Genomic DNA, 23,159 nt, shown 5'->3' on the forward strand with positions numbered 1-23,159 from the left:
GTGCGTCATTTCCCGGTGCCTGGTTTTTTAACTTCACTCTCACTTTCCCCCGCTATCAACTGATTCTGCTGAATAACGCACCCGAATAAGTTCTCAGTTTTGGTAAGTTCTTTATTAAAGCTGTAATGTAATACAGGGTATAGACATGGTATGCTGCGTGTTAGCTAATTTATCTGTTGTTAATGTGGATAGTTTTCTGACGTGTCTTTCGGTTTCTTTTCATTATCTCGCCTCTTCGTGCCAACAGGTGTGGTTCTGTGTAACGTCATTATTTCATGTATTTTCCCCATGAAACTGCTTTATTTGGATAGTGCCTGCGTCTGTCCGTTTTACTGCGTACAGTGTATTTCCAGAAGAGTAGTATGAGGAAGTAGGCTAGTGCAGTAGTGTGTGGTATTGACTTGTCTGTTTGTGTGAACGCTAACTCACTAGCTTTAAGAAAATGTTTTCTCATGTATTTACCAAGTAGCAGCAAATACTGTTTCTCAAACGACAAAACATATATAATGTTATAATTCGGTTAACACGTATTGGTCTACACACCTGGCCTAAATAACATGAATCAGTTTGGACCAATTCCTTTCTAAATGGCCAGGCAGCTGTAATTGTGAGAGATAGTGAGATTTATTTGATTAAAATAATTGTATGGCTGTTGCACCTATGCAATGAAACCGATAGGCATAGATGCGTTAGTTTTCGCTTCTTTCGCTTCCTGCGTTAGTGGTCGCACCGACTCTCTGCACACAGACGAGGGCGTCAAAGCGCAATCTTCAGTACAACACAATATATTGATTTGTTACAGCTGTACTGTGTGAATTGTCACGCAGGTCATTGGCAAGCTAGTAATATGACAATGAATGCAACTCATTATCTAAACGGGTAACTACCGACAAAATGCCTTCCTGTACTTCTATGGCATTTAGCAGACGTTCCTACTCGATATAGTTTTTTTTGCTGTGATATAGGCTACTGCTTGTTGGAGGTATACTCCTTTTCAGCAGACCATACACTCCAAAATGCCAGAGTAAGCTATGCAGCCTGAAGGCTCAGCTTTAAACTCAGGTCAGCACAGCACGAAACCACCTGGAATAAAAACCTGCCTAGTTCTATAATCCATAATTACCCAGCCTGTTTTCAGTTGTGCAGTGGCAAAGCAGCATAACGGACCATTGGCATTCCAGCTCAACAACGGGAAAGTATATAATAAGCCAGCCGTATATGAGTCATGGAGAGAAGACCTCCACAGCCACCCTCTTTGTCTCTTCGACATCAAGTAGGACTGGAGATTGTGTTCCAGGGTCGTGCCTGGGTCCAGTTCAGCTGTAACAGGAGCCCTGCTGGGAATCCTGATCCAGACCGCGCCTAGGAAGCTTCATTAACAGGCACTTAAATTCTTCAATCACAAGACTGCAAGGATTTCCCCATTACCCTCCTCTTGTGTAATCTGCTCTGTTTCTTTACCGGCAAATTCCCTATCCCAACTATAAGAGGCTCACAAGCGCTTTAGGTTGCAGATGGATTATCCCTCCTAGACAGTGATAGAGGGAGAGAAGAGGAAAAGAGGGGAGGGTGACTGAATGAGTATCTGGATCCCTATACACACAAATTAATACACTGGAGCTGCCAAACTGCTCTTCAGCATGAGTTAGAAAACTGACAGAAGCCATCCTTTGTTCCTCCTGATGTGTATCCATATGGGTGTGCATACAGCAGCGATTGCAGTGAACTATGATTTGATAATGTTGAGGCAGACTTTTAAAGATAATCAGTGAGCACTTTATCTGGTATTTATTAGACTTAATTTTCTAGACTTAAGACTTCTGCTGCTGTAGCCTATCCACTTAGATGTGTGACGTGTTGTGTGTTCAGAGATGCTCTTCTGCATATCACTATTGTAATGCGTAGTTGTTTACAATACTATCACCTTCCTGTCAGCTTTGACCAGTCTGGCCCTCCTCCACTGACCTCACATTTCTTCCTCATTCTGACATTTGGTCTGAAAAACAGCTGAACCTCTCGACCACATCTGCATGCTTTTATGCATTTAGTTGCTGCCACATGATTGGCTGATTAAATATTTGAATTAACGAGCTGGTGTACAGGACTACCTAATAGAGTTAGGTATGATTATAAATGATTATAAATTAGCAGTATGAAAAATTAATGCAAAGACACCATGGTTTCTCCTAACAATTCTGTTATTTATGAATTTTTTTAATTGAAATTGTGTTTTGTTCTTATAGGAACACTGAGAATCCACATTTTCTTGGTGTATAACTTGGGAAAGAATGGCTCCCACAAAAACAGGAAGTACCAGCTCTATACCTAACGCATCTGGGAGTAGCCAACCGAAGAGTCGCCCCACAACAAAGGTCAAAGATAAGGACTCCACGACCTCCCTAGTGGGGTCTGGAGATGCAGAGAGGTCAGTACCAAGGGTCCCGTCTGTCCCTGAAAATATCTGGGGGCCAGGAGGCAGACGATCCTCCTGGACCCCAAAAATAAAGACAGCGGACACAGCCGAAGCCAGAAACGCCTCCTCCAAGCCCCGGGGCTCCCGCCCAGCTGCCAGCGCCGGAGCGAGGGCCACGACCCCCCGGGGAGCACGTGCCCCTGCCAAGATCCCACCCAAGGGAGGGCAGCCTGTCCCTACCCCACCTAAACCAGAGGACCTGCGCCCCGCCACGGGCGAGAAGATGGAGCAGCGGGCGGTGGAGGAGCTGGAGCAGCAGACCCGCGGTCAGTGGCGGAACCCCAACTGGCACTCCTGCCGCAAGAACCGCATCACAGCCTCCCTGGCGCACCAGGTCGCCCACAGCCGCTTCGCCAACGGCCACGGCAAGCCCCCTCCCATCTCCTACCTGCAGGCCATCACCGGGGAGAAGCGCGGCATTAAAACGCGCGCCATGACCTGGGGCACGGAAAACGAGGCCAAGGCCGCCCGGATCTACCAGCGCCTGAAGAGCCAGTCTCTGGGGCGGCCCGTGCGGGTGCAGGACTGCGGCCTGTTCATCGACCCCGAGCGCCGCTGGCTGGGAGCCAGCCCCGACGGCCTGGTGGAGGATGCCCAGAGCGGCGAGCGTCTCCTCTGCCTGGAGATCAAGTGCCCGTACAAACACCGCGGCCGCACGGTGGCCGAGGCCTGCGAGACCGACCGCTACTTCTGCCTGGAGCTGCAGCCCGAGGCCGGGCCCGGAGAGCCGCAGTACCGGCTGAAGACCAAGCACTGCTACTACACACAGGTGCAGTGCCAGATGGCTGTGGTGGGGCTACACCATTCTGACTTTGTGGTGTACACCCGGCGTGAGACCGCCATCGTGCCCGTCACCTTCGACCCCGAGTTCTGGAAAAGCACAGTGGCCAAGCTGGAGATTTTCTACAAGGATGCAGTGGTGCCGCACCTGCAGAAGAAAGCGAACGGCGCTCCACTCCAGAGGCGGGAAGAGTAGGCCAGTGCCAGCACGTCTCCGTTTTTATATGCGTTGGTCACATGGGCAACAAGCTAACCAATTAGCGTGGAGGACTGTGGTGTGCAGCAGTGATTAGGATGAGGGGGCTTGCTTTGTAGCTGTAAGAAATGAGGGCTTAATGGGAAGTGAATTCTCCACCCCAGGAGCAGAGCAACGTAGTTCTACTGGCGCATAGAAAAAGGCATGTCAATAGAAATGACATTTCTCTAAGCTTAACAAAGTGTGCAGAACAGCTGCAGAGTATGGTTTGATGGTTAAAAGCGGAGTTCTGAAAGATAAATATGAATTTTAAAAAAAGGACTCCACCACATGAAATAGAAATGACTTTTCTAGAAGCTTAACAAAGTATGCAGAACAGTTGCAGAGAATAGTTTGATGACTAAAACGCTTATGTTCTGACAGATAAAGGTAATTGGTGAGAGATAAAGATGAATAAAAGATTCAAAACCTCTGCGTCACCATTGAACAATTTTGCATAAGCTGGGTTGAGAGCACTTGGCACACAAAACATTTTCTTGGAAGCAAGGTTACGAATGCATAACTTGGCAGAGATGTGAATACATTACATCATCATCCAGATCTGCCACCTGCTAACCAGGAGGACCCTGTCCCTGCAGTGTGGAGTCCAGCCCATGGTGATCAGCATTCACTGGAGGAAAAGCTGATTCAGCAGACGCCCTCCATTCTCACACACACACACACACACACACACACACACACACACACACACACACACACACACACACACACACACACACACACACACACACACACACACACAATTCATCAGCACACAAGACAATTTAGATCCATTTTCATTTATTACTGAAAGAGCCACATATATTCTATAAAACAAATTATTTACAGCCTTCTTTTATTTTTCTCACACAAGTATTACTGTTGCCGACAGAACATTTGCGTTTGCCTGAGCAGTCGAACAAAGACAGCAGCATCGACCACCCCTATAGTTAGTTAAGGGGAATACGTTTGGTTTCAACTTACATTGATTACGTGGAAATAAAATGGAATGTTGGAAAACAAATTGTAATAGGTACCCCTCCACTATACTCAATTTAGTTTTAGTTTTGTACGGTCAAGTTCAAACCGTAGGGTCTTCCAAAATTTGGTTAATGGATGCTATTATGTAGCCAAAATGTGGAGCCAAAACTACTTTTGTGAAGTATGTAAATGGCGCTCATCATGCCAGCAAGTACTTAACGAACCAGGCTTATATCAGCATGTGACATAGATATATTTCAAGTTTGACCCAGGGCTGAGCCAATGCTTTTTGAACATAACTACAAGTACACTGTGATCATGTTCTCTCCAATAGAAATCACTATTTATTCACACAGAATACTTAAAATTACTTTTATGTATATAATTATGTACATATAAGAATACTTATATAATTCATATAAATGCACCATTTATTTTCTATGGAGAGGTTTGCAGTGGCAGATGCAGTTGGTAGGAGTGTTTACTGCATGGTCGTTTCCATTCACCCTGGTTAATGTAACATGCAATGCAATGTTTCTGCAGTCATGCCTCTCCAATGCATGTTGCCCATGACCTTTCTTTGCCATGCAGCCTCCTGTTGAATAATCAAATACATATGCATATTAATGAAGTGTGTGAAGGGACAACCAAGACTGTTCTGCATATTTGGATGGAAAGTAATGTGTGAACAAACGCACAAACATGTCACAGGTTGTATGTGTGAATAAAACGCATATCCTGTGCCAATCCATGGCTCTGCTCCACTCACTTCCCATGTTAAAACTAAACATCATAGCAACAAAATGGCTGCCCTTTCAATGATTTACCAAGTATGGGAGGGGTCTATTACAAACCAGCCCTTGACAAATAGTTTTGTGAATCAGAATCAACAAGCCAGAAACAGCGAGGTCGAACCATCTCTCACAGCTCAGTGATTATATGCGTAATATTGGATATGTGTACATTCAGAAACAGCTTTAATGAAACCACCCCCATCAAATCCACATAAGGTCTCCCTGGCTCACATCACTGTCCATTGTCCCCCGCATTAAAAAGGCCGCCTTCCTCTCCACTGTGGTCATGACGTGGGCGAGCGAGACAATACCCATGAGCACACGAGTAGGAGGGATGTGTAGAGGGAGAGAAAGAGGCGTGCAACCCCAGCCAAACCCCCGCCATCTCTCCACAGCCCTTGCAGCACTGCAGGCTAAGTGTTTTTCCCTGTTCCGTTTCCAGCCCGACGACCGGTCCAGACCGAGCCCTGCGATTGGCCGCGGCGGGTTGAGGCGCGAGCCGCGATTGGGCGGGCCCTAGTCGGCGAAGCACTTGCGGGACACGGTGCGGGCGCGGCAGGACCGGCGGATGTCCTGGCGGGCGTCGCGGCAGGGCTGGCACACGAACACGTCGGGCACGTGCGCGCGGCGGATCTTGGCGCAGGAGAGGTGGACCCAGGTGCCGCACTCCCCGCACTCGATCATGGGCCGGCCCGCGAACGGCTTCAAGCAGAAGCACGTGATCAGGTCCCAGGAGTCCTCCTCCTCTGTGCAGGACCAAGGGGTGAGGGAGGGAAGGGAGAGAAAAAAATGAATAAATAGGTAAAACTTGGGTAAAACAATTTGGTCTTTATAGCTTCTATTTTCAACTGAACGGTTATTGGGGTAAGAGCTGAAGGATGAATTCCAGTTTTAATGAACTGCACTGTTGGATATCTAGTTTTAAGATTACCACCTTTGAGAGAGATGATGTAATACAGAAAACTTGCTCACAGATTCTCACTTCCCTGACACCCCCCAAAAAATCTTACCATCCATTTTGAAGTTTATTGCAGAAGCAGGTTTACTGTGTGAATATTTGCCCATACTGTATGTACAGGGGTGTTCTTCTTGGGAATGATACCCAAATATATTTACATTTAAATGTAAAGCCAAAATAAATCTGTATTCATGCTATTTCTTAGATATTTCAAAAATGTTTTATCTGATAGCAAAGTCACACAGGGTCAAACATGCCCCTCTGGAATGATGATCCAGTGAGGCACACTTCATCACCCTGGCTGTATCAGATCTGTTACTGTCCTTATTTTATTCTTTACTCCATCTTCCGATATCTTTTTTGTCCTCCACTGTCTACCCAGTGACTGAATGTTTTATGATAGTCAATTTTAGCATATTTAAAAGTAAATGCATATTCACAAAAATAAAACCTAAAAGGCATCACCCTTCTCCCTCATTTCCCTTTATCTCACGCTCCTTTAGTTAATTCCCTTCATATACCTTCCAGCTTGCTGTTTTCTGCTGAAGTATCTTCTGTGCCATACCCTGAAATTACCCAGGGGAAGAACAGTCATGAGTACACCACACGGAAATGAATGAATGAATGAATAACATCTCACAGAAAATCATGAATAAGTGAATACTATTGGTCATGCAATGACAACAGAGAACAGAAAGGAGGTGAGTTGTGGTGAGATTCAGACGGCGAGAGAGAGGCGCAGGAGAACAGGCAGAAACTGACCGGAGCAGACTGTGGTGTTGCCGTCAGTGGCCCGGTGGTCCTGCTCCATGTCGCTGCCCCCGTGTTCGGTGGTGCTGCTGGCCCAGTCCGTGTGGTAGCCAGTCTCCTGGTCCTCCAGCACGCGGCCCTTCAGTCGCCGCTCCATCACTAGACGCAGAATATCCGCGGCCCCGCCCTGGCTTTCCTCCCACGCCTCCCCGCCGGCTCGCCTGCCTCCGCTCTCACCTCCCTCCACCTCCACCTCCTCCTCCGCTTTCACTTCACCGCACCGGTCCTTCGCCTCCCTCTGGTTCTGCTTCTCTCGCTCCTCCTCTTCCTGTGGAACGACCCCTGCTTCCTGCACCTGCCCAGTCCTACTCACTGCAGTGAGGTCAACAGGCTCCGTCTTGACTTCCTGCTCAGCGCTCGGTCTCCTCTTCCTGAGATGGCTGTTGGGCTGCACTGGGACGTCAACGCAGGATGGACTTTCATGTGCGCTGCTGAGACAGCCCATGGGGATACTTATGAGGTGACCTGGACGTTTCTGGTCCTCACTGGGCCAATTCACACAGCCAGTGCATTCCTGGGGCTCTAGTTTCAGCACAGACAGTCTGTTGGTCCCACTGTACTGGTCTGCAGACTCCTCTGGGAGGGGCTGTGTCCGAGCCGTGGCTCTGCAGTTGTGAGAGGAGTCCACTGCACAACTTGCTCCCACCATGTCAAAGCTGCTGCAGAGAGAAGCTTCATTCGTCAGTTCAAACGTGGGCTTCTGAGGAGCGTTTTTCTTAGAGGACCCCTTTGTGCTGGGGGACGCCTTGCCCCCTCTGGCATCTCTAGCTCTCTTATGAGGCTTTCTCTCCCCATCCAGCACACTCCTCTTTTCATCTTTCTGCCTCTTCCCCTTCTCTTTATTGATTCTCTTCCCCAATTTCTCCCCCGATTTAGCACCAGCACCCCTCTTCGACTGGGAAGGGGCATAGTATGACTGTGGGGGTGAGAAAGAAGCCCAGTCCTCACTATGCTGAGGGCTGCATGTGCTACTGTCCCTTGGTACACTGTCATTACATTGCCATTCCTACAGAGGGAGACAAATAGGAGATGTTGCACACCCATATACACACCACTATTTGCTTTAAAAAAGGGACGTTGATAAAGTTTAACATGTGCCACGCAAAGATGCGCATAAATAAAGTTCTAACAGCTAGCAATTTGGCATGTCTTTAAAGATGTGTCCGCACAGCTTTAGGTTCCAAGCACGATGCCAATATGTTAGCACAGCCTACCTCATTTGGGTACGGAATGTAGCCAGCGTAAGCCAATACGAAAGTACAGAACTGGTTGAAGTCTTCAACTGTGCGTTTACGCTTTCCCTGTGGAACAAAAAGAAACAATATTCCTGAGTATTTAACATTCGTGGCATATCAAGCACCCCAAGGCAAAAAGCAACGTCAGTCGCGCCACTCTAGGCACATAAGCATTGTGTGACAGCAAAAGCAACGCGCGGGAGACACTGTCAGAGCTGCCAATCAACTGGGAGCTTCATTCGACCGTGCTATTGTGTCTATTGCATAAGACAAATCCGAAATGTAAACGCAGATGCGTAATAACCGGCAGCGCTCCATTCAACGCACATACCGCCACCAACGCCCTTTCACACGTGTCTGGCACAATGGCGAAACATCAATAAAGCAGCAACCGTTTGTATTTACGATTTATTCGGCAACAAAAAGAAGAGTAAAGAGGAATTCACTGAACAACCTTTGCCTTGCCAGTGTCAAAAGTGGAGGTAGCCTGTAGCCTAAATATTTTTAGCTACACGAGCTAGGCTATATGCTAGTCTAAAAATATTTAAAAAGAAAATTCCAGTAACATGCATCATAAGTGAATAGGGGGCTACATTCAAACCACATTGTAAAAATCCGACTTTAAAACGGAAGAGCCAACTTTTCGTTTTATCTAGCCTACTGGCCTAGGCTAATGGTGTGGATAATTTGGATAGGAAAAAGACGGCAGGTTATTCGACGCGTTCCTTGCATATGCAAATGATAGCCTATGCTATAAATCCAACTCAACCCCTTTTAGACAAATACTCTAGGCTAAATTTAGTTGAATAGGCGAATCACATTGAACAACTGAAAAGAAATGTTGCTGACACACTTAAACTGCAACGGAGTTACACAAGCACAGCCTTTAACCTCAAGCTTTCCGCTAAAAAGATAACCCGATACATTTTAGCCTATTTTTAAAACTGTCTACACATGGAAGCAACACGCGAAAAATGTGATATCCGAACTAGTAGGATATTTTTGTTTGTGTGACTTAAATTTATAGCGTTCGTGATCAATTGTCTGCATACGCATACGCGACACATTCCAAACGACGAGCCTACAAGATTTTGCCTTCATGAAGTCGTTTAGCAGCATTGAACGATAGGACTCGAAGCAGCACACGGATAGCATACTGTTGTATCTGGACTGATGGAAAAGTATCCGGGAAGGTGGCGATGATTAAAAGCGAAACACGCAAATGTCTGCATGTCAAACACACAATAAAATAGGTCCCATGGATTCAAGGCAGACATCTGAACAAAGCATAACTTTTCACCTCTTATAACAGTCACGGTAAGTTAGCCTAATCATCAGAGACTAGACTGCTCGAATTTCACCCCATCCTGCGTCTTAGCCTAGGTTATAATATTTAAATATATGCTTAGCAATTTATCCCATTGCTTAGCATTTTTAAATAGGATAGACAAAACCACACACATCCTTCTTTTCCAAAATGTTAAAACATAATTCCACCTTTTATCTAAAGATGGCGTCTATGGTAGCCTACTTATAACCTGTCGTTACTGGGGCGGTCATCGAAGAATGACAAATTAAAGAATCGAACAAAAGACTGGCTTCGAGAATCGGGGAGCTCTGTCAAGCATTCACTATCAACCCATAGTTTAGTTCATTGTGTCAATAGCTTATTACATAGCTCAAAAGGCTAACTAGCCGTGTTACAATTGAGAAAAAGTCGATGGAAAATGTAAAGCCAAACATTTACAAAATATGTCTTCAAATAGGCTAATGCGACCATCAAATGGGTTATGTGACAGGTAGGTTAGGTGAAAATACGAAAACAAGTTTGTGGTGCTCAACCATATAAATGTCCATTAGCCTATTCCTCTGTGCTCTTCACAAAGTGCCGGACGAAATCGGACATCATCAATGTTGTTACGAGCTACAATAGCCTAGCCTGTTAGTCTACTTAGATTTGTGAAAAGAACACGCAGTCCAGGTCCGAGTCACACGTAGCATACATTTTTCGTCGTACACATCCCGTTAAATACACATTACTAAATAAGTTAAAAACGAACAGGCTACATGCAGATTCATTGTTGCCATTACTTTTATAATATTAAGAATGGAGCATCATATGTCACTTTACCTGGGTTAACATGTTTCAATGTTAGTACAGCCTACCCAAAGGGGCTACGTTGTTCTTGCACTCTCACTCGTTTTCAGTCCTTCAGTCCTCAAATCTATGGGAAGGGCAGGTCTTCTTTACAAGTCAAGGCAAAAATAAAAAGCTTCGATAAACATGCTCAATTCAACTAAAACAATCCACGAGACCACATGGCACCTTTTCCCAATTGCTAGCATATACCATAATGGAAGGAAATATTTCAGAATCGAAGATAGAAAAGGCTTGGCAGACGTCAGATCGTCTTCAGCAACCGGGTCCAACAATTCAATTGCAGATGCTTCTTCTGACTTAAGACCTAACATATGTTTTACGCTACTAACATCAACCAACTGAACGTTGCACAGTCAGCTGTGATATCTTTCTGATAGTGATATAGGCTAATATTGGCTAACTCCTTTCCCAAATAGAGAAAACTAAACTCCAGTTCAGACGACCTGCTTCAGATTTTCAAAATCCCGAAAACCTTCACTTTAAAAGAGAGATTGTATTTTAGTCTATGACTGGTGGTTTTGTATCCATCTGTCAGTATCCCTTTCGTCAGCATTCGTAACCACCCATTCTTAGCTGAAGCCGTACAAACTGAAAGCTTTAAAAAGGATAATGAAAAGTACACTAATGTATGAGCGACACGGAATTATCACATTCTATCAGTGACATCACTCCGGCGAAAGGACAGGACTTCTCAATCTGAATATGGGGTGACCGGAGTATAATCGAACCCCCGACTAAATGCATCTAAAACAATAACTGACACAAGCACTCCATAACATATTTTCTTCTAAATACTTATAATTCAGAGGTATGATTAATTCCGAAAAAAAAATATCTCAGGGACAGGAATTAAAATCTACTTGCAACTGAACCCCCCGCCGAATGGTTCAAATTTAAAACGTCCATCAGCTGGCAAAATGCCACAACATTCGTTCACTTCAAGTTGTTCTTGTACTATTCCGTCTGTCCGTATTTCTTCATATAGTCTATCTTGTGTCCGTTTGTTTAGCATGATATTCAACCGTTAGTGGGTTTAGTATTGTCCTTGAGCTCTTAAGAACTTACGGTTTTCGTGGACGTTCATGAGATCGCATTCCCCGTCCCCATCGACCCGGGATTTTTCTTGGTGGCGCTAAATTTACCAACAGCTCAGACTTTCGCGGGACTTCTGCTTTTCATTGAAGGCTATGCTGCGCTGCTGCAGTCAGATTTAGGCTATAGGCTTTGCGCGTTTTAGGCGAAATGAAATACCTAATGTAATAACCTAAATGTAAATAGTTGCTTTAAGACACGTGTGTATTCTTTTATATTTTTCGTCCAGAATCAAGTTCTGGTGTATTCTACAAGCAATTTGGTCACAATCTGTGAAAATCGCTACAAAAGACATTAGGCTACCTCAGTGCAATACAGTATTTTAATTCCGTCCATTTCTGTAAATAGAAAAAAGTTCGCTGAGGGCAACATTTGCCATTAAAAAGTGTCAAAAGATATAATTGATTGTGATTACATTAATTTGATAACATTCAATGATTTATTAAAACTGTCAAATTTCAGACTTCTGCGGTTCTAATTTTAAAAGATTATTTTTTACATGAGTACTGCAATTTGCCTAATGCAAAATTTTGCCTTCAGCAAAAAATTCGCTTTTTAATTTATCTCAATACTGAATTTATCTGAATACTATTTTCTAAAAGCACGATACGGTTTTCAGCCAATCATATTTGAAAGTGTTTTCAGCGAATACATAAAAATAAAAAATAAAAAAAACACGAAAGGAAATCCACAACGATATGGCTTGTTGAGATGTTAATCCTAACTTTGCCCCCTGATCAGCACACAAAACACAACTCGAAAAGGGTTACACTTCAGTGATATCTCCTCTGCTCCCCAACATCCAAAAGTTTATCACCAGTGATAACAAGGTGGTGAAAGTTCTGATGAGATCATCTTCATGAACACCATTGTGAACACGGAATATGCGTATTTCTGACTGTGATCATGTGGACATTTCATAAAAATATGGTGAGGTGTAAATACATGGTGAAGCAGAGTGGGGGAAAAAAAATCCACAACTCATGAACTTTCAGTTTTATTTTATCAGCACGTTGTTATGAATATTTATAACCGCTATTTATAAGTTAAGTACACCATTAAAACATGAGAAAACTGACTTATGATCATTTTTAAAATAATTATTTATATATTTATATTCCGCTCCACCGTGGTAAGGTGGACTGTTTTGTCCACACATTGTTGTGAGTAGGAGGACTATCACCTGCTGAAACAAACATGGATTCTCTCACACCGAACCAATTCCTCCCCCTCTTCAACACAGTCAACAGCAGGATGACATATCCGCTGCTGCACTCCACAGGTAACAGTCCAGGCCTGGCCAGGCCATCCCATCTCAGATGGGTCATCTACATGGATAGAACTCAGAAATAAATATCTTCAGTAAACACTCCGTCTGCCACGGAGTTGAGGTGGGTCTTTGCTGGTCGTCACAGACATTTGGTTGGACGGTCAAACGGTGGATCAAAAGAACTCGTGCTCCCCCCTGCTACGGTCCTCACCTGGAGAGTTCTGACTGAACCAAGGCAAGCTGAAGGATGGCAAGAGGAGGGGGCGGCGAAGAGCCCTGGGGCAGACGGCTGGGGGGGGGGGGGGGCGGAAGGTGTAAACTCGGGTTTGGGTGTGCATGAGGACCAGGCGGTAGCTCCTGGGTGGCGGTTGGTGGTGTTGGTCAGCTCACAGCCGCAGGGGGCTGGGAGTCGGCTGGTTGGCGGCTGTGGTGAACTGGCAGTTTGGCGCGTGTGTATGGAGGCGTTCGGCACGGTCTGACTGTCGGGCGCGGCCGGCCTCACAGGTAGCCCTCTTTGCGGAACTGCTCCTGCAGGATGTCCCGGTACTCGTCGAAGCCCCCCTCCACACGCCTCACCTTGCCCCCCTCACACACCCACAGCTCCTTACACACCAACCGGATCAGCCGCTCGTCGTGAGAGACCAGGACCACCCCGCCCTGGGAGGGAGGGAGAGGGGTTAGAGAGAGAGAAACGGGTACAGGCAATAAGGCTGTGCTCATATTCAGGTTATTTGCAATTTGCTTCAGTGCAAAAGTTGGTTTAGAATTCAGCTAAAAGAGAGGCTGCTAATCACTCTTAATTGGACAGAGTTGTTCGTTCATTTTCTTGTATACATTGAACAAGAATGCAAACTCCCTGCATTTATTATGTTCCATGAGGAGGACAAATATGGATAGCAAGGAAACATTGAGAGTGACCATAAGTAAAAATCACTTTGAATTAAAGCTTCGATTTGATTTTTCATACAAGATATTAGCTATTTTCATCAGCGAGAACAAGCAGTCAATCTGCACCTTGAACTTGTTGAGTGCTTTGGCCAGAGCCTCAATTGTCTCCATGTCCAGATGGTTGGTAGGCTCATCGAGGACGTAGAAGTTTGGGCTGTGGGTAAGAGAGAGAGAATGGGTTTTCATGGCAACTTCTGACACACAGCCAGTTCATCCAAATATACACACACATTACTTTCACACCTAACCTAAGCCAAACCTGTTACAGATACACTGTGATGCACGTAGGTCGGTGGGTCACCAGCACTGATCATTGGGACTCCAAAAAAGTCAAAGGGAAGAAACAAGACACAACATGCTGACGTAATTTGCACTTGTGTGCTTATGAATCCCACAGAGCCACCCAGGACCCCCGCGGTGCTGTGAGAACAGACAGGGCGAAACGGAGCCGCTCCGTACCAAGGCATGGTCATCTGAGCGAAGGCCACCCGGCTCTTCTGCCCCCCCGACAGGCTGGCCACGGGCCGAACGGCCAGCTCTCCCGTGATCCCGTACCCCCCGAGCTGGTGCCTGTACTCCTCCTCCGTGCGGCCTGACAGAGGGAGGGGGAGGAAGAGGAGGAAGAGGGGGAAAGGAGCGGTGAGCGAGAAAGAAAGCAGGTGTTCCAGGCAGTCGGCAGGATGAAGGATAGTTATTCTGTGTGTGTGTGTGTGTGTGTGTCCTCCCATTCAGGACTCTAGTCACACAATAAAGGCTCTGCTGTTGGCCTCAGTGAAACACACCCGCCCGGCTGTGTGAGAGTACATGTCAAAGCTGTGCCCCGTGCTGTATTCACACACATATCGATTAACCAATGCCCTTTCCCTTGCAACAATGTCAATCGTTTCAAATTCAGCGCGCACTGAATTGGGGTGGAGGAATGTGGCGTGCAGAATAATGGGCTTTTGTGCGCGAGGGAGCAGCACCTGGGAACTTGTTGAGCAGCAGCTCCACCGAGCACACGTTGAGATCCAGCTGGTCCACGTGGTGCTGGCTGAAGTAGCCGATCTTCAGGTTCCTGAGAAACAACACCACAGTTTACTCAGTCTCACTCACTCACACACACATACCTTTCTCTCTTACTGAGAGATACACAGTGTTATACAAACAAATCTCATCCATATTCATGACAAACCTCCCTCAGGGCTCACCTGTGGGCTTGTCTAATTCCATTGATGGGCGTCAGCTCCCCCATCAGGAGCTTCAGCATGGTGGACTTCCCTGCCCCGTTCTCCCCGACCTGAGGAGGAGAGGGAACAGAGGGGGGAGAAATTACAGAATGTAGTCACTCTCAAATCTTGGTAGCTGACATACATTCACATTTACGCTGTGGTTTCTGTTCAGTCAAACATTTGTCGTTTGCCATTTTTGTGCCCGTCAAGATTAAAAGTTGAGCTTTTGATCCAATTCGTAGCATTTCGGCATAAAAAGTGAATAAAAAGGCTTCTAAATGTAAAGATTTTACAGCTACAGTAACATTGCACTGTCCTCATCAGCAGGTGATACTGGTAGTATTAGTGTCAGTAGCAGTAGCAGTAATATCACTACTCATATCAATATTGGTAGCTCTTGGGAAATTAAAGATATCAAAAGTAATAGATTGCTATTGGCTGTATAAGGCTGTGTCAGGATCAGCAGCTTTTATAGCATTGCAAGTTTCATTGTCAGAAGCTGGGTTTAGCATCCTGTAAGACTCTGCTGTTGTGGTGCCACAGGTAATACTATCCATGGTCACATAGTAGTAAAATGGCGGTAGCTGTGGCATTATTACAGTGTCAGAGCACTGGTGTAAAATGGAGTCGAGGCAGCGCTTCAGCGGATACGTACAATGCAGATTCTGGACTCGAGGTCAGCGGACACACACAGCCCGGTGAAGAGCCGCTGGTCTGGACTGTAGTAGAACTCCACCTCGTCCAGCTGCAGCACGGGGGGAGACAGCTTCTCAAAGTTATCCGGAAACCTGTGACCAAGAGAGACAGTGTGTAAGCTGATGGCACAGACCGACCAATGAATTCACACACCGATTCATTATGACTTCCTCACCGTAATGACACTTCAGACTCCTTCTCAATGGGTTTAAGTTCAGGGCTGTGGGGAAAAGAGCAGGGAAGAAACGACAAATCATTCAATACATATTAATTAGAGTCATAAAATGTGATTGTGTGGATAAGAAGCCTGAAGCGGACTGAACCCCAGGTAACTGACTGACTGAACATGCACTCACAGTCTCTCCAGCAGTTTGAGCTTGCTCTGCACCTGTGCTGCCCTGTTAGCGTTGTATCTGAACCTGTCGATGAACACCTGAGAGGAACAGAGGGAAGAGAAAAACAGCAGAGAGAGTGAGTTAATTCCATGTAGAAGACCTCTGGAAGAGTTTAAGGCAGTCCTAAGAAAATGTGCACGCTACAAGATATACTCCTTGAAATGAAAAATGAAACCAGATGTCATTGGACAAGGTGTATGATAATGATATTGAACAAGAAGTATTTCTTCAGAGATGCACCCCCTTAAATGCATTATGTTTTTAATCGAGCATGCATTACCAGCACGTCAATCTTTATAAGGGAAAAGTAATTGAAAGTGTGGCAATCACATTGGTATCAAATTACAGTTCTCAGCGTATTTCAATGCATGCAATACATCAAGCAAGAGGAATGGATCCAGCACTGGTTCAAACTGCACTTACATCAGCTTTTCTGACACCTATGGGGGCAATGTGTGTATGTGAGTGTGTCAGTGGAGCAAAGTATCATTCTACAAATATGACTTATTAAATAATGAATACATTTACAACTATTGGCTAGCTAGCTGTAAATGTGGGGATACCTGCAATCCTTGATTGGATTTTGATTGGACTTTATATGACTAACTTATTTAGCTTATGGGCATCTAGAAGCATGGAAGTATGCATAAAGTAGACTTACTCGGGCTGCAGGATGCATTACATTTTCTGTAAAACCTATATTATCCTATATTATCAAGTAATATAGTGTTGAATCAGTGTGTGAGTGTATGTGTAGGAGTTTATGTGTGTGTGTGTGTGTGTGTGTGTGTGTGTGTGTGTGTGTGTGTGTGTGTGTGTGTGTGTGTTCAGCACCTGGATGTGTTCTCTGTACTGAAGCTGTGCTTCATACTCCCGGTGCTGGTTCTTCAGACGGTCCTCCTTGGTCTTGACAAAGTTTTCATAGTCGCCACGGTAACTCTCCAGCCGCTGAGAGTGTAGGTGGATGATGTCTGTTACCACAGCATTCAGGAAATTCCGGTCGTGGGAGACCACCAGGATGGTAGACTGCCATGTCTGTGAGTGCAGGGGAGAGAGAGTCAGACATACGAGTGTGTAGCTCTGCCATACTCTGATGCAGTGGTCACCAGCCCTGGTCCTGGGAAGCTACAGGGTCTGAAGGTTTTTGTTTTCACCTTAAAATCAGCACCCAGTTCAGAAACAAGTAACCAGGTGAGTTAACTGTAATCAACTGCTCTAATTTATTAATTAAGTGCAGAGCAAGAATGAAAACCAGCAAACCCTGTGGCTCTCCACAATCTCTAATACCATGCCTGTGTGTGAGAGCGGGGGAGAGACAGTCAGACAAGCTCTGACATACGCTACTGATGTGTGTGTGTGTGTGTGTCTGTGTGTGTGTGCTGTGTACTATAGGTGTGGACGGAGGCTTTGCTCAGGGTTGCAGGTGGGCACTGAAGAAGTGAATACCTGGAGGTAATTCTCGAGCCACAGGATAGCTCTCACATCCAACATGTTGGTGGGCTCTGGAAGAGAAGCATGGGGGTGGGAGCAAGAGAGCGAGAGAGAACGAGTGATACGGTGAGTGGGTGGGCGGGCACAGCAGAACTAAAAATGGAATACCTTTAGTATCAGTACCAACAGGGATTTCTACATTTTATCTGGCCTCACTGTTTAGATTTTTCACTAAACGTTTCTTCACTCACCATCAAGCAGCAACAGGTCAGGCCTGAAAGAAAAGAGAAGACCTGTTAGTCATACGATCAGCTGACAGTCCCTCATTCAGAACTTATGAGACAGAGGACGAACCAGAGCAGGAGAGAGAGGAAAATGGGAAGATAGAATGAAGGGGAAATGGGGAGAGAGACAGAGACGATGGAAGCTCACTTGGCAAAGAGGGCTCTGGCCAGGGCGAGCCTCATCCTCCAGCCTCCGGAGAACTCCCTGTAGCACAGAACACAGGTCATACATTCATGGAGCTTCACTGGCATTGAGGAAAAAACGACCTTGCCAAAGCATAGAAAGCAAGCAGAGATATGCACCGATATACAAACACATATGCACCGATATACAAACACATCCAACATAAATAAGGGACTGAAATTAATATGCACGGCTCACAAAGGTATACATTTCAGATCTTTTTCCACATTCACTTCATAAATATGAATTCCCCTTTCACGTGGGTGTCAATATTAAATGAAACACAAGGGTGCAAGTACTTATGCAAGCACAATACAATTTATTGCTTTTCATTTGTTTAATTCTCCTTGTAAAAACATACAGACCCACGCCAGTCTCTCGTTAATACATACACACACACACACACACACACACATTTAAAAACATGTGCACCTACTTGGTTGTCTGCTGCTGCATTTTTGGAGAAAAGCCCAAACCCGCCAGAATGACTGAGGCCCTGGTACAGATGAATGGAGAGAGTGAGAGAGTGAGAGAGGGATGAATCACCTGATCCTGTTCTGTGCACTGAAGTGGAGAACTTGCATCTATACAACCATACACCAGTGAAAAATCCACATACAGAACTGTGTACAAAACACATCAAGGAGTGATCAACACAAACTGCCAGAGGAGTATAATATGCATAAAGAGCTGTGTTGTACAGCCGTCAGGATTAATTTCACAATTCAAACATGATTTGTACAAACAATCTTGAGTCCTCTTTCAAATGGAGAAATTAGTGTTCCAACGTTTAAACAGCGGACATTTTAATACAAACATTTTTGCCTGCTTCACCCTTCTCGCATAATCTCACTAGCATGTATTATTTTTCTTCTGTCAATGACAAGATATCAGTTTTGGTCAATGCATGCATCGTGGTTGACAGGCTTCCGTTTACTTTAAATATAGTCATTTAAAATATATTTGAATGGTTACCTTTTACAGAAGGAATATCCAAATGTATTTTTGGAGACAACTGACAGCCCTGATGTATCGAATACATTCCCCTGTGTGTAATATCGGCCCAGATTTACCTGGCGGGTGCCTTGTCTGCCTCAATTTCCTCCAGTTTGGCATAAATCTCTGACAGCCGAACCGTCTCCAATCCCTCGGCTCTGAAATCACAAGACAGATGACTTACCTCAAGGGTTCTTTATTATGTTCAGAATACACTTCTTTAAAAACAAAGAACATTGAGAAGAACCATATGAGAACCATGGCAGCACTATAATCCAACACACTGGTGCATGTCCTACAGTTCAACTTCAATAACAATCTACAGTGAGTGCTGATGTAGTGCATGCAAGTCTTCCATCCCCTTGTGTACAGAACATGGATAATATACCACATCAGGGGCACAGCTAGGAATTAAGTGCCCCCTGAAAGAACCTTGCTCTGGGCCTGCCTACTGGAATGTTTGTGGGTCTGCTCAAGCTATGGGCCTGCACATGCTGTGGGCTCCTAGAATCATCACTACCTTTCTCCCCACTAGTGACGGCTCTGTACGTCTCCCTGGATAGTCAGAGAGTATTCCCAGCCACTTTGAGCTGTTGCATGCGTCCGTTACGCCGTTAGCATTAGCGTTAGCGCGCTGACGTGAGCAGCAGTCCTCCCTCGGGCCCAGCCCAGCGACTCACGTTCCGTTGGCGATGCGGGCGTTGAGCAGCCGCTCCTCGGTCAGCAGGCCCTCACGCACCGTGTCGCTCTCCAGCACGCTCTGCAGGGCGTGCGTGTCGTCGCCCGCCACCTCCTGCTCCACGTGCAGGATGGAGATGTGCGCCGGGACCCGCAGGCTGCGGCTCGCCAGCATCTTCAGCAGCGTGGTCTTCCCCAGCCCGTTCCGCCCAATCAGGCCGTAGCGGCGGCCGCTCGCCAGCGACAGCTCCGCCCCCTGCAGCAGAGACCTGAGCCGGGCAGGAAACCACACTTTATCTGACCCGCTCAGGCAGACGCGCCTACACACATTCCCTGACACTTGTGCTCTACATACACACACAACAATAAAAAACCTGTTGTGGCACACACCTTACACGGTGGTGTAGCAAACAAAGGAATTCAGAATGGGAGAGTATATACACTCAGCCAGAGGGCTAGTCTTTGAGACAGATGGCCAGGTCCTCTTTCACACTCACCGCTCCCCAAAAGAGACATCAAAGTTCTCAATGCGGATGTCATAGCTGCGGTTCTTCCCTGACGAGTCCACCCGGTTGTCCTTTTTACTGCTGGCCTGACTGGCTGACGCCTCCTCCAGTACCCTAGCAGAGAGAACACCTGTCATCATCCACCCATCATCCACCTCAACAACAATACAAGTATCAATCTACCAGTCAAACAACACGTCCATTAGCCATGAACACAGATCCCATGTTCCCATGACAAAGAATTGAACTGGTTAAACCGAATTTAACATTGTGTGGGTGAGAGAATGAGTCTCACAGAGGACTGGCGGGTTTCTGGGAGTCTTTTTCATTCCTCCGCACGTGTTTGGCCTTCAGCTTGGCCTCGGCCTTCTCCAGCTTCTTGGCGTCCACCGTCTGTGGAGAAACACAAAGGGGAGGGGGGGGGGGGGAGATAGAGTGGGAGAAAAATGAGCTCCCATTTGAACTGCCATTCACACAGCTTTAATGGAGCTTCACTGTGGAAACCAAAGACAGGCCCTTACTGTGTTCTGGCCGCGTTTGACCATCCAGATCCCCTGCACATCATCACAGGCAGTTACTGTGGGTGGGGGAGAGAAAAGGGCACAGGACAGTGAGTGTGAGAATTCTTATGGATTACACCATTTGGACATATTTAACACACAATTCCATTGTTCTGGCATTACGTATTTAAAGGCAGGAAGGAGGAGAGAGATGAGAAGGGGGTCCTACCACATTCGGCTGAGATCTGTGAGATCTGCACTGGGGCATCCAGCAGCACCTGCTTCTGCGCAGAGTGGCCGTTATTACTGAGAAGGCAGAGATAGGGGCAGTTACAATGGGGACAGGTCAAAAGGAGCAGTTATTATTGATTGATTATTGATGATTACAGGGGGGCAGTATTAATTGAGGACAGAATTTTAAAGTGAATGTGCATGAAAGGCATTGCTCACAGTCTCAGGGTGTTGAACATCTGCAGGCAGATGTCTCGGACGTCATCCTCATTCTTACAGTCAGCGGACACCTCTTGCAGGACCCCACCAATAGCTTCAAACACCTCATCCCCATCCTCGAAATCCGCTCCACCACAGGCCAACACACCTTACACACATCAAAACGAATTACTTATCACAGACAAGGCAACATTACGACTAAAAGGATGGCAAGAAGTGGCATCTGCTGGCTAACGGGTGAGTGTCACGGCTTCTGACTATTTCCCAGGCGTCGCACTTCCCGACTGAACCGCCAGAGTGTGAAGATCTGCAGAGGATGAGTTTATGACTGTGACGGAGGAGGGCAGCAGTGTGTGTCCAATCGTCAGCTAACTGTTACATGCTCAGACTGTGCGCTGTAGTCCCCACTAGAGCTCACACGCCGTACTCGGTGATCTTGTACTGCCACTGTATAAAATATTCATATTTTATTTGATCATATACAATATGATCATTTCAATATATAAAACTACAAAACGGGGCAATGTAAACTAGCGAACAGGAAATAGTTTACAGACATTCCTACATTCCCCACACTGATGAACAATCATCGTCTTGCTTTCAACTCAGCTAGCGAGGGACCAATGGACTAAACTAACGTTAGGCTGTTCAACCTTTATAAGTTTCCTTAGGGCTCTTTCCCCCGTTTCTCCGCTGGTTGGAAACTAAACGCTAGCTAGCTTCTAGTAGCATGATGCGGACTCTCTCATACTTGTCAGTCATTCAACGTAATATATGAGGCAGTTAATTCATTTATCATTTTCAATCATATATAGACACAGAGTGGGTAGCTATCGGGTTTCCCTCGAGGGTCTTACCTGTAATATAATCGAAGACTTCGGTATCAATTTCGGGAAACTCGCTTTTCAGAATATCCACGTATGTCGCCATGATACACCGGTCCTCTCCGCAGCGTACGCGCATGTGCTAATCGGCAAAAAAGGCCATATTTAGAGAATTGTGGGAATTGTAGTGCTCATGAGACCTTTTCGCATCAGTAAAAGGTGGAGTCTAGTTCCAACCTCCTACCAACGCGAAACTGGACGCTTCTATTTCTTTGTCGTTTCAATTGTATAAATTATCCACTGCTTCGCATACATTAATTTTCAAGATTTATTTTTGGTATTTGGGGATCATTTTTGATGATTATTACATTGTGATTGTAAAACGAATCACACGAGCCTCAGGTTTTGTAGTTTTTTTTTATTTTTAACACCACTGACAGCGTCTCCAAAAGGGACAGATAGTGTTACAGCTGTTGCCATGAAAGCGCAAGAGAATGTGGCTAATTTCTAAAATAAGATACTGCGTTTACAAGTATTTCACTCAGACTTTCTAAAATATTTGAGAAATGTCACATATTTCAGAAGTTGTGAAAGGGAACATGTATCTTATTTATTGTTGCACATATCACATTCCACAAATAATAAATATGAAATAATCAATGATGTCTTCAGACTAATATATGAACATGTATTAGTTCAAAGCGATTAAAAAAGTAATGTTCATTGTTCAAATACATATTTTTTTATATTTGTATTTTTAGTACATAGTTGTCAATACCATTATGAAATCAATATATAGTATGAGGTTCAAAACCCATGAACATTTGTTAATAAATCCAGTACCCTAACCACGACAGTCAACAGTAATGTGATCATTTAAAGTTTGTTTACATTCCCGACTGACACATATACACCAGCCACTACCATACCGTCTTTTTCATAAACTTTTTCAACGGGATAGCATTTTTCCACATTTGTGCTTTCAGAGAAGGGGCAGAATTTATTTAACATACAGTTCAGACTACAAAATGAAAGGCGTATAAACTATTCCTTGTTACATTGTTGGCTTCATAGTATTGTCACATTGTGCACTGGATTGTTTGGAATTTTATGTTTTCAGAAATCAGTTTCCGGCATTCGAGATGACGACACTCAAATCAGAGCACTTTTATGTGCCCGTCCCGACCCTTTTTATGTCTAAGCGCATACTCAATGCCCTTACTGACCAGTCCTCTGTCCATTACCTCAAACTGCCCCTAGTTGTTGC

The 23,159-nt window shown here is 45.4% G+C and overlaps 3 protein-coding genes across 5 annotated transcripts; 1 reads left to right on the plus strand and 2 right to left on the minus strand.

Annotated features, from left to right (window-relative positions):
• LOC133108374 (uncharacterized) lies at positions 1–3,921 on the plus strand. Its single transcript, XM_061217869.1, has 2 exons — positions 1–102; positions 2,244–3,921. Exon 2 carries the CDS (start codon positions 2,289–2,291, stop codon positions 3,447–3,449), a length of 1,161 nt encoding a protein of 386 aa, XP_061073853.1. The 5' UTR covers positions 1–102; positions 2,244–2,288; the 3' UTR covers positions 3,450–3,921.
• A 351-nt stretch (positions 3,922–4,272) lies between these two features.
• Positions 4,273–11,069, minus strand: LOC133107224 (PHD finger protein 13-like). Of its 3 annotated transcripts, none has more exons than XM_061216175.1 (5): positions 10,398–11,069; positions 8,246–8,332; positions 6,984–8,037; positions 6,743–6,787; positions 4,273–6,009 (listed from the first exon to the last, which is right to left on the minus strand). In XM_061216175.1, the coding sequence occupies exons 1-5, from the start codon at positions 10,407–10,409 to the stop codon at positions 5,780–5,782; spliced, it is 1,428 nt and encodes a 475-aa protein (XP_061072159.1). In that variant the 5' UTR covers positions 10,410–11,069; the 3' UTR covers positions 4,273–5,779. The 3 variants fall into 3 exon arrangements, with proteins under 3 accessions (XP_061072159.1, XP_061072157.1, XP_061072158.1); XM_061216173.1 differs by lacking the exon at positions 10,398–11,069 and adding an exon at positions 9,424–9,531; XM_061216174.1 differs by lacking the exons at positions 6,743–6,787; positions 10,398–11,069 and adding an exon at positions 9,424–9,531.
• Positions 11,070–12,500: 1,431 nt separating this feature from the next.
• Positions 12,501–22,034, minus strand: LOC133108485 (ATP-binding cassette sub-family F member 3-like). Its single transcript, XM_061218046.1, has 21 exons — positions 21,926–22,034; positions 21,069–21,216; positions 20,848–20,924; positions 20,640–20,695; positions 20,414–20,511; positions 20,110–20,232; positions 19,615–19,881; positions 19,012–19,092; positions 18,375–18,434; positions 17,903–17,959; positions 17,722–17,744; positions 17,486–17,541; positions 16,874–17,074; positions 16,001–16,077; positions 15,820–15,864; positions 15,604–15,736; positions 14,928–15,016; positions 14,703–14,794; positions 14,197–14,329; positions 13,804–13,891; positions 12,501–13,446 (listed from the first exon to the last, which is right to left on the minus strand). Exons 1-21 carry the CDS (start codon positions 22,029–22,031, stop codon positions 13,288–13,290), a joined length of 2,169 nt encoding a protein of 722 aa, XP_061074030.1. The 5' UTR covers positions 22,032–22,034; the 3' UTR covers positions 12,501–13,287.
• Between the last annotated feature and the right edge of the window lie 1,125 nt (positions 22,035–23,159).

The sequence above is a fragment of the Conger conger genome, chromosome 13 (assembly GCF_963514075.1).
Source record: "Conger conger chromosome 13, fConCon1.1, whole genome shotgun sequence".
Taxonomy (NCBI): Eukaryota; Metazoa; Chordata; class Actinopteri; order Anguilliformes; family Congridae; genus Conger; species Conger conger.

Coding starts and splice junctions, on each gene's coding strand:
- LOC133108374 (XM_061217869.1), top strand. CDS start 2,289: ATGGCTCCCACAAAAACAGGAAGTACCAGCTCTATACCTAACGCATCT.
- LOC133107224 (XM_061216173.1), bottom strand. CDS start 9,498: ATGCAGACATTTGCGTGTTTCGCTTTTAATCATCGCCACCTTCCCGGA. Junction 8,038..8,245: donor ACATTCCGTACCCAAATGAG/GTAGGCTGTGCT, acceptor CTCCCTCTGTAG/GAATGGCAATGTAATGACAG. Junction 6,010..6,742: donor AGAAAACAGCAAGCTGGAAG/GTATATGAAGGG, acceptor GGTCCTGCACAG/AGGAGGAGGACTCCTGGGAC.
- LOC133108485 (XM_061218046.1), bottom strand. CDS start 22,031: ATGCGCGTACGCTGCGGAGAGGACCGGTGTATCATGGCGACATACGTG. Junction 19,093..19,614: donor GCCCGCATCGCCAACGGAAC/GTGAGTCGCTGG, acceptor TTGTGATTTCAG/AGCCGAGGGATTGGAGACGG. Junction 14,330..14,702: donor GCTGCTCAACAAGTTCCCAG/GTGCTGCTCCCT, acceptor TCCCTCTGTCAG/GCCGCACGGAGGAGGAGTAC.